Source organism: Stigmatopora argus, chromosome 18 (assembly GCF_051989625.1).
Source record: "Stigmatopora argus isolate UIUO_Sarg chromosome 18, RoL_Sarg_1.0, whole genome shotgun sequence".
Taxonomy (NCBI): domain Eukaryota; kingdom Metazoa; phylum Chordata; class Actinopteri; order Syngnathiformes; family Syngnathidae; genus Stigmatopora; species Stigmatopora argus.
This window is the reverse complement of record NC_135404.1, coordinates 10,368,939-10,380,196: the sequence shown is the minus strand read 5'-3', so window position 1 is coordinate 10,380,196 and position 11,258 is coordinate 10,368,939. Positions and strand designations below refer to the sequence as shown.

Below are 11,258 nucleotides of genomic sequence, written 5' to 3'. Positions count from 1 at the left end.
CGATGACACTCACTATTTGACATCTGTACGTAAATGACATTCGCGAGTGTTGATTCTCGTTATAAAGAATCAGGTTATTGCATCGGTGACACATCAAAAACATATTCCCTACTTTATGTGGGTGAAGAATGTTTTTTTGTTTTAAAGTGCCATGGGAACAGTCCAGACTATATTTCACCTGTAGGTCAAAAGTCAATCAAAAGGAGTTAAAAACAGTGTTAGTAAAAAATATTCACACAAACTATTGGCAACCAAAGTCAGTACAACCCAAAGGGAAAATTTCCAAAGCCACCGTTATTTTTGCAACACTTACTAAATGATCAATGGATTCTTTTCAAAAATGCTTCTGTGAGAAAAAAAGAACGTTAAACCTAGAGGGGAAAGAAATATGAGAAAAATATGATGGTAAGAACTTTGGGTTTAGTGTAAATTCAACTTCCAAAACAGAATGAAGAATATCCAGCAATGCCTATCATTTGACCTGAAAATATTGACCAGATTTGCTTCTCTTATGCAACGTTTGAAATAAATGCTGAGAAAATATTGCCAGTTTTTTTAGCACAGGATTTATTCTATTTGCAGAAAAAAAATATAGGTAACATCTGTTTTCATTGTTAACTTTCCAACAGTATGAAAAAAATGAAATAGAGGAAAATATGCACAAACATATATATATATATATTTAAGGAAAAAAAATGAATCTCTGCAGCTGGTTGTAGTCACGTGACAAAAATAGCGATGACAGGGTTTGGACGTCCAGTCTTCCATATCTAGGAGGCCTCTCGCAATATTCAAGACGGATGGATCGCAAACAAAGCAAGGGATGGCGGTGGACATAAATCAACTATGTACATTGGAAAAGAACATAAACTGCCGTCTTCTCTTCCTGGGAACACAGATTTAAAAAAAAAATAAAAAAATAAAAGTCTTTGGAATGGTTTGCCAGAGAGGCAAGACTTGACCAGCGTTCCCTTTCTGGCTCGAGCCCTTTTTCTCCCGCTAGCCTCCCTCCCTATACTTCTCTCCCTCCCTCCCTCCCGCCTTTCTTCTTTTAGAATTGGGCTTTTCAGTCAGAACTGGGCGAGGCTGCCGAGTCCATGTCGTCGTTCTCCAGGTCGTTGGGCGACGATGATTGTCCGCCTTTCACTCGCTTCCATTTCATTCGCCGGTTTTGGAACCAGACTTTCACCTGGAGGGAAGATAACTTTTAGTCTTGGACAGCCAGAGTATAGTGACCAAATTAAATTAAAGGAGCACTTTAAATTCAATAATTCCCTCATATCTGGGAAAAGAAAGTGAGGGGTGCCGGTGCACTTTCAAACGTGAATTAATTGAAAATGGGAAAACAGTCTGTTGGTTATTTCTCTCATTTTTACATTTATCCTGAAGTGAAAGCGTATTTTTAATTGTTTTCACTTTAGTACTGATTTGGTTCTGTTTCACGTGTATTTTTTAGTTTTGATGCATTTCAATGTATGATTTTAATGTCAATGTATTTCAATTATTAAGGTTTATGCAAATATTTTTAGTTTTGATGCATTTCAATGTATGATTTTAATGTCAATGTATTTCAATTATTAAGGTTTATGCAAATATTTTTAGTTTTGATGCATTTCAATGTATGTTTTTAATGTCAATGTAATTCAATTATTAAGGTTTATGCAAATATTTTTTGTTTTGATGCATTTCAATGTATGATTTTAATGTCAATGTATTTCAATTATTAAGGTTTATGCAAATATTTTGATTTATTTCAACGGATGTTAATTGCTTTTCATTTTATTTTTCTATTTTAAGGTTTATTAAAGTTTAGATTCATTTCACTGTAGGTACATTGATTTTTTATCTTATTAGAAATGTCAATTTATTTCAATTAGAATTTTATTATTATTTGAGTTTCAACTTTTATAATTACAATTTATACTTGAATCTTCTGCCATACAACGAGGGTGCTGGAGCCAATCCCAGCTGTTAAGGACAAGAACACACCCTGAACTGGTCGGCGGCCAATCGAAAGAGCATTTATTTGACGTTTTATTTCATTTTGGCTCTCCCGGTCGTCCTTAATTGACGATAATATAGACATCCAATCCATCTAAGTGTGATCAAACGAAGTGGAAATACGTATATGTGGCAGACAAAAGTGAAGGTTCAACAACAAAGACTAAAGTGGCAGCATCCGACCCACATATCATCAACACAGGATGTCGGATCACTCATCTCCCGTAGCCGTCGATAGGAAACACTTTGACCGGCGCACCGAGAATAGCAGCTAACAGCAGGAAGGTTCGCATAATGGGCGGCAAAAAAAAATATGGAAGGAGTGGATGATGACACTAAAGCGCTTCCTGCTTCCACTCGAACAGAAGTCGGGCCGTTATTGTTTATGTTTCAATCACTTTTAATGATGCTGTAAGGGGGGCCACATTTCAAGTTAGCAAAACAGTGACGAGGATACTATTGTTTGATGGAAGGAAAGTGGATCGGAAAAAAGAAGGATGGCATTTTTGCATCAGAGGGGAAAGTAGAGCTTAATATTTTGTTGAAAACTGAAAAAAACAATGTCAGTTTTACATTCAAAATAGAGCTACTATAGTAATTCTATTTTGCAGTTTACGTCAAATCTAATGTTCTTTTGGATTTTTCAGTTTGAGTAGGAATGAAATTACCAAAACAAGTATCAAAATAAGCGTAATCACAGTGACCTAATCTGAGGTCAACGGTGCTTAAATTGAAGTCAAATTTATTTTATTATTATATTACTCGTGATAAAGAAACACCAGCAAAGATAAGTGACACTCATTCAAATTATTTCTTTTCTATTTCATTTTCTTTCAATGAATCGCCACTAAAAAAGTTGGACATTTTTGGAAAAACTAATACGACAACCCCCCAAAAACCCAGAAAACATGCATTTTTAAATTTAAGTAAAAATATATAAAAGCCTAAGTGTCCTCTATTTTTGAAACCCCAAGCCTACAAACTTTTTCAATTGTTTTGGTTTGTCGGAATCAAACATTAATCCAGCCGACCTGATCTAATACCCGGACCGATCCATTCCAACATCGTGATCCCCCCAAAACGCGGTCGCCATCGTCATCTTCCAACGGTCTGGCGATTCCATTTAAGGAAGCAGACGGCCGTTTTGCGCGGTCACTGTGGCACCACCGCCTCATTAGTTGGGACACCGGTGGACTTTTTAATACACTCACATGCGCACGTGCTGACCCGGTTTGATGCCCCCCCCCCTCTCTAGAACCTCACGTCATGCGGCGATAACCACAAGAGTCCGTGCAGAAAAAAACATCTGCTCATTGTAATTTGCACGACCGGGAGACGCCAATGGATTCGTATGACGGAAGAGGTTTTTATTCTCCCCCATAAAGTCAAATCTAGTTTGCTCGCATTGGGAATACTGGTCAAATTCCATTTTGTATTTGTGCTTTGAGCAGTGATGAATACTGTCAAATAATTAAAGCACAGGTGTCAAAGTGGCGGCCCGGGGGCCAAATCTGGCCAGCCGCATCATTTTGTGCGGCCCGAGAAAGTGAATCATGAGTGCCGACTTTCTGTTTTAGGATCAAATTAAAATGAAGAGTATAGATGTATATTACATTTCCTGATTTTCCCCCTTTTAAATCAATAATTGTAATTTTTTAATAAATTATTTCTGTGTTTTTAGTTCAAAAATCATTTTGTAAAATCTAAAAATATATAAAAAAGCTAAAAAAAACATTGTTTTAGATCTATAAAAAACTAAATATTCAGGCCTTTTAATCCATTAGAAATAAAATATCGAAATATTATATCTAAAATGGTCCAGCCCACATGAAATCGAGTTGACGTTAAAGCGGCCCGCGAACCAACCTGAGTCTGACACCCTTGAGTTAAAGCATTAAATGTATGGCTACAGTTAAAACTTCAAGTCTGAGAGGGCTACGAGAAATATTTTAAATTTGGAAAAATTGGGACTGACAAGTAGTGTTGCACAAGGCTATTTTAAGGCTCAGGATGCATATTGGACTTCTATGCAACAAGAGTTCCTTTTTAAAATGGCGGCCATTTTGGAGAGGGCAACCCAGAGGTTGTAAACTCCTATGCAAAATAACAGTCATTTTAGTGCTATATTGTTATCGATACTAGTATCGGTGCAACATTACTGACAAGCGTGCATATGAGGGTGTGTTTGCTGTATTTGACACTTTTTCTGGTGTTTAACTCAGGTTTTTGTTCTTCTTTTGTACAGAAAAATGTCAGTTATTAGGAAATGGTACCAGATTGGCTGCCACTGACAGAGGGATTTGTACTTTTTTTGTATCTTCATAAAACCACATATATGGCTATGTAAAATGTATTTATCTACATAAATGTTTTTAACATGTACAATTTTAAACAATTCTAGCACCAATATTTGTCTTTTTTTGTGTTTCAGTGCCTTTGACATTCAATCCATTGCAATTGGCATAATTATTTGGCTGTCAAAGGTGCTGAAAAAGGTCAACGCAATTGCAGCTTTCCCAAATATGAGGGCATATCGTTGTTCAAACCAGTTTCTCACCTGTCTCTCTGTGAGGTCCAGGTTAACGGCGATCTCGTAACGGCGCAGCCTGGTCAGGTAGTTGTGGTGGGTGAACTCGGCCTCCAGCTCCCTCAGCTGCTCTTTGGTGAAGGCCGTGCGCTCCTTTCGGGCCTTGCAGTTGGCGTCCGCTTTGCAGACCGACTCCGCCGTGTCTGGGCCGAGATCGAAGGGAAAATGCATCGAGTGGGGTGTTTCTCACAAGAAACTACTTCCCGTGAAGTGATGGAGAGGAGGGAGGGGGAAATGGCGCGTGCGTGCGTGGATTTTTATGACGCCGACAAACTTTAATGATCAGTTTGTGGTACTTTTAGGACCACCGTGAATCACAGTCACGGCGGGTCAGCATTTGGCTAATTTGTCCATTTGGCCACCAAGCCACACAGGGACCGACTTAGCCGAGGAATGCGGCGGAACATCGTTAAAGCCGCCGACAAAAGAACAAAGATGCGGATGTGTCTTGGTCGGACCGTTCCTTACGTCTTTGAGTATTTGTGTGTCCGGGGCTGAGACCCCGAATGAAGACCCCTACATTAATCCATCTCTACCTGACAGAACATCTATCAGGAGGAGCAGAATGTTGGCATTTTACAACTATTCCTAACTCTGTCCTGACTTGGATCAAGCAAAGACGTTGTCAATGTCCACTTTTTCCTAAATGGTCACGTCAGTGTCATGAAGAATTTATCCCTTTCAAATCATTGATCATATTAGACTATTGCTAAATTTCAACTTTAATCTACTAATAGTACACCATTTTGGTTGGAAAATAGATTCCCACCAACCGTAGAATATTTACTCTAAAAAAATCTGACATTTTTTTGTGGGATGTTGAGGTTTTCTTGAAAGTGTGCATTTTAGTATTTTTGTGTTCTGAAAATTGTGAAATAAAAACCTGCCCTCCCTAAAGCCAAAAATCATGCCCCTAAAATTCTCAACCAGCTCATTTGAAAAACAAGATTTCCCTTCAAACAAAATAAAACCATTTCATTCTAAACAAATATTATAATTTACAACAGTCTTTTAAAAAGCGTAACATTATTGTCACCTATTAAAAAGTTATTGTTAAGTATGTCTGGGTGTACTTTAAGTGTGTAACGTGTGTACTTTGTGTGTGTGTGTGTACGTTACACTGCAATTGTTGATTATTAATTCACCTTTTGTAATGGTAAATGTGTAAAATCGACATATGACAACAACAACTTAATCGTTTTTGAACTCGCCATTTTGGGACATTCATATTTTAGATTTTCTCTTCCTGTTATTTTTTTTAAATCTGACTCCTGAACTCAATTCATTTTTTAGGTAAAGTTAATCGAGAATGCGTCAAGTTAAAATGACTGAATATTAAACTGAGCAGAAGAAGGTCTATGGTAGATGTATATATAATAAAAAATAGATCAAAATATCAGATGAGTTGGTGGTGAACATTCGGAGTAACAACAATGTCTGACATCATCCAATTGAATTTTCCTACGGCTCAAAGTTGACAACGTTTAGCATTGCCAGATCATCCAGCCAGAAAGTCAACTTCTGGAAATCCAGATGTGCATAAATACATGTGTAGGTGCACATGTTGCACTTAAAGAAAATAAGGGAAAAAAAACCTCACACTTCAGTTCAGGTGTCAGCGCTAATGGCGTTTAGGTCAGCTGGCAGCGTACGAGGCGGGAATTTGCGCATGAACACCTGGTGGGACCTTGTCACACCCCACCCCCAATAAATATACCGCACAGCCAGATGCCGTAAAAGCAACGGGGGGTGAGGAGGGGGTGTCGTGTGGGGACCGCAAATCGTCTTCCTCCAAATTGACTAAATGAGTTCAATTAACTTCATGTCATTGTCTTAAGGAAGCACATATAAGGAACGCACATAATATCGCAATTGTCAGGCAGAAATAATTTTACATTACTTGCCATTAGTGTGAACTAAAAATACTTTTTTTTTTTAAATTGCTTACTTGTTGGCTTCAATTTTCCCGAAATACAAATATATTTAAGGCCATTATTGTGAAGACTACATCTCTACTTTAATACACGCTTATCTGAAATATCTATATTAAATAGGAATATGGTTTTGTTTGCACTTTAGTCCCTATTTCTATTGGCGTGCAATTAAAACGCCAAATAAACCTCAAGTTTTAAATGGAATTAGATTAAAAGAAAATATATATATATTTGCAATAGTATTAAGAATAACAGTTGATTCATGAATTAGAAAAATACAAAGCGCCCTCCATATCATCTCACAAACACTAATTAGAAAACTAACAATTCGTGCAAGGACTTCTGAGGTCATAAATGTATTTCTATATCAGATATCAAAGCAAGTATTGTATCATTATGAAAAGTATTACTACAATGATATTCTTGAATAATCGCAAAGGTAGGTGTAGAGACCAACAACTTAATGATTCATTGGAAAGCCCTTATGAAAAAATATTAAAATGATTCTCCTGAATAGTTGCAAAAAAAAAGGTTTAGAGTATAACAACGTATTGATTTAGCGTGTAACGCATCGTACGCAACTCAACGGAATTTCAAATATGTTTCTTAATGGATTGGGAGGGGATGGAGGGGGAGAGGGGGGGTCTTCGCCTCACCTGTGGCATCTCTCTTCCTCTTCCCTCCGCTCTTCTTGTCGGAGTCCGCAGATGCCACGCTCTGGGGTGAATATTCCCCCTCAGGGCATGAGGGCACTGCCCCCGGGGGCCGCTCGGCCCCGATATTGTCCGGCTCGGGCCCCGTGCCTTCCCCGGCGGCGGGGGAGACCACCGGCGGGCAAACTTCGGGGACCCGGCCTCGCGTCTCGCAGGGGTTGAAGTGCCAGTCGGGCCTTTGGTAGCCGCCCTGGCTGTCCGGGTAGAGTCTGTCGTCGCGGGGGTACGCGGCGGCGTGCGGCACCAGGCAGGAACCGGAGAATTCCGTGTAGGCCAAGAACTCGGGCTTCTGGTGCAGCGAGAAAGGCGCCTGCTGGTAGGGCGACTGCAGGTTGGAACCCGGGACGCCCGAATGGGGGTTCCTCATGCACCCCCAGATGGGGCTGCTTGGGTGCGCGCTCCTCATGCAGCTGCTAGCAGGCTGATCCATGACGGCACTTTGAGAAAAAAAAGTCAACCGAGATCCTCTTGCTTGACGGCGTGAGGACAGAACGCCTGGGAGACGCGCGTCGTGCTCGCTCCCCTCTCCGGGATTGGACGCTGGCCGGCTTAGATGGAGGTGGACGGGCAACTGCTGGGTTCGAGCGCTCGGGCCGCCTCTTTTCACAAGTCTGCCGAGGCCTCCTCGACGCTGAGCCCTCCTCCCGAGGTGGGAAAGAACGGCGGGTTTATGCTAGGGGGGGAAAACGACACCGCAGGGGCGGAGTCTGCGGGCCCCCGGCCACATGTTGGAGTAGCTGGCCTGCCGCATCCACTATTAATCACAGGGGAAATTTTATATGCACATCTAATGGGCTTTCCAGACGCGGTCATTTTAAAAGGGACATTGTCTGCCGGCTAGAAAGCAGCCACCCGCCTGGGAGCGGCACGGCGCACGCTTTTCCAGGTCCTCGCTGCTCCTCGCGGACAGCACTCCAAGTGGCTTTTGGACACCCGGATGCCGTCCTCTGTATTTCAATCACGCCCAAATCCACCTGGCGGCATTCCCTTTCCTGTTCCCACGTTGTTGACATGCACGATATGGAATTTCAGGGCTGTAATTCAAAAGCGCTAGCGGGATGGAGAAAGGAAAGTCTTCTGGTGGTGGATGCTTGCTCCTGTTTCAACGCTGCAAGGAGCTGAGGCTACACTAACCACATTTTACTTCCCTAAAACTAGTGCCACGATCTAGTATCCGCGGTCTTAAACACTCTCTCGATCACACAAAGATGGAAAGTTACAAAAACACTTCAAGATTTCGAACGGGAGAGTTAAAGTTGAATGGCAAAGAAAACAAAATGACTTCTGTTATGTCCTTCATAGACAAAACAACTAAATATTATGGTGCAAGGCATAAATAACTACATGAACTAATTCTTAAAGGGGATACTTCAAACCAAAACAGGATATATACTGATACATTCTTTCAAATAGTCATGATCGAGGGGCCTCCCAAAAATACTTATTGCAAAATATACTTGGATTTTGAGGTTAAATTTTTAAAAACTTGGTAAACCTGAAAAAAAAATGGCAGTAGTAAAACTATTTACAAGGTAAACAGCACACGCTCTGCTTTGAGACTTATTTGGTAAACTAACTCAGGACAAACTTATCTATTACATTATAAATAATGTCACTATTTCACATGGGTTCCAAAAAAAGAGTTAAAAAATCTAATTAAAGCACAATGAAACTGAAAGTGGTCTAAAATGGTCATACACAGAGTTTTGGTAGCTTTTGCTAAAGTATTGCAAAGTGAAAGTGTTCATGTACTGAATTTTGGAAAAGGTTTTGGTCATATGTACAAACTAGTTTTTCGGTTATCTGACCTAAATTGGACTGACAATGTTGTTTACAGTGTTATTTTGGGAGTTTTCCATCCAGATTTGACAATCACATTTCTGCACCCAAAAACGATGCTTTACAAATTGCCCCTTTGCACTCCGTGCCCCTTTTTAGGACAACTTGGTAATTGTTGTGAACTCTGGTCTAACTGCGTTCCCACAAAAAGTGGAAAGTGAGCCAACCTGAGAATCAAACTGGGCAGGCCGCCCTTTTCGTCCACCCAGTGAATTGTTGAGCTATGAAGCATCGCCACCTTTTTACTGGGCGCACGGCGGGGATCCAGACAACACTACTCTTGTGGTCACACAGGCCGCCGGCCATCTGTGTGTCGCCATCAATTAAGAGCGCCTCCCTCCCTCCGTGTGTGCTGAATAAATACACACCAACACATGTCTGCGTATGTGTGTGTGTGTGTGTGTGTGTGTGTGTGTATATGCGTATGTGAGTAATGGGAGTCTGGGTCTATTTGAGCTGATAAGTTCCAAGCCACTCCTGTCATGATCTGTCGTCAACAAATAACAATTAGAAGCGATGAAAATAAGCCATAATAGCTAACTTTCCTCACTCAAGAAAGACTTGGAAACCAGCAAAACAAATGTGATGTCATCTGTTAAATGTAAAACCGTTCCATGATGCTCGGCCTATGCCTCTCTAGTTTAAGACATGGATGTGGAGTGTTTGCTCTTAACTCTTTTCTATTTTGTTTATGGTTCGCGTATGTGTGAGTGCGCTTGGAAGAGAAACCCACATCGACCATACGCCTCAAAGATTACAAATAAAGGAGGTGGACGTGGGTCACTTCTCCAACCCCCGACCAATCCCGCAACCTGTTTCTGTCACTCTTAGATCGCCTTTGAGAGTGCGTGTTCCGTCACAGTGTCGAGATTAAGAGCTTCCATCCGTCTCGAGCGCCTGACAGCGAGGACCCCGCCGACCCCGTGTTCACCTGGGAACTGACTCGTCTGACTCTGCTACTGTGTCCCGTTGGGAAAAGGTGGCGGGGAGGAGGGTGCGAGTGATGGGTGGGAGTAATACATATCAACTCCCATCAATAATTTCAAGATTAAGGCAGATCATTTGCTCATTTGGATTATAGCGTGACCGGACGTTTGGTCGCCCGGACGTTTGGTCGCGGACGTTTGGTCACCCGGACCCAAACGTCCAGCGACCAAACGTCCGGCGACCAAACGTCCGCCGACCAAACGTCCGGCGACCAAACGTCCGGCGACCAAACGTCCGGCGACCAAACGTCCGGCGACCAAACGTCCGGCAACCAAAAGTCCAGCGACAAAACAAGGTAAAACAACATGGTCTACTCATCAATAAAAGCCAATAATGGCCCAGAACAGTTTCACTGAGCGGACATGAGTGCATAAGAGTTTGTATGTACATGAGTTGTCCCCTTAGGAAGGGATGTCAGTCAGGGTCTTAACAAGTTCTCCAACAAAACACAATAAAAGTACGGGAAATTAATAGGGCATTAAGTATGACTAAATAATAATTTGCAGTTTGTATTTAGGGAATTTGAGCAACAATTTTAAATGGTAATTATCAATAATCTTCCGGGCGACCAAACGTCCGGCGACCAAAAGTCCGGCGACCAAAAGTCTGGCGACCAAACGGCCGAGTACCGGATTATAGCATGCACCCATTGTGCGCTAGCTATAAAACACCAATATGCAATTAAGTTGCATCTTTGAGCTTAATCATGGGAGCAAACATGCTGGAATGGGTTTCCCCAAGCATGCCAATAATGCTGCTCAACTACACAAACAGCATTAAGGGATGAATGGATGACGTGTTGCTTGCTGTTTGTGAGCCAACGGTATCGTTTGGTGTTATTATGCTGACAAATGGAGTGAATTTGGTGTTTGTCTGGCCAAGACGCAATACAAACTGCTGCCAAGTCCCTCAACATGCAAAGTGGAGATCCCAATTAATGCAGGAAGAAGTTCAATCTCGGTGTAGTTTTCACCGCAAACATATGACGACACCTGCTTTAAATGGAAAAGAAATGTCTCCTTTACGAAAAGTTTCAGAGACTTTTTTGGAGAGAGGAAATAGAGCTTTGGCCCGCCTCCAGCGGCGTGATATAACCACGTCTGGTCAAAACTTCACGGGCAGGATAAGAGTAGACCGAGATGAGGTCACGGCGTTCGCGGAGTCGGATACCTTAACCGTGACGAGCGCCGACATTTC

At 41.6% G+C, this 11,258-nt stretch overlaps 1 protein-coding gene across 1 annotated transcript; it reads right to left on the bottom strand.

Annotated features, from left to right (window-relative positions):
• Nucleotides 1–1,059: 1,059 nt before the first annotated feature.
• meox1 (mesenchyme homeobox 1) lies at nt 1,060–7,787 on the bottom strand. The gene is made up of 3 exons (XM_077625657.1): nt 7,179–7,787; nt 4,559–4,731; nt 1,060–1,189 (listed from the first exon to the last, which is right to left on the bottom strand). The coding sequence occupies exons 1-3, from the start codon at nt 7,663–7,665 to the stop codon at nt 1,067–1,069; spliced, it is 783 nt and encodes a 260-aa protein (XP_077481783.1). The 5' UTR covers nt 7,666–7,787; the 3' UTR covers nt 1,060–1,066.
• Between the last annotated feature and the right edge of the window lie 3,471 nt (nt 7,788–11,258).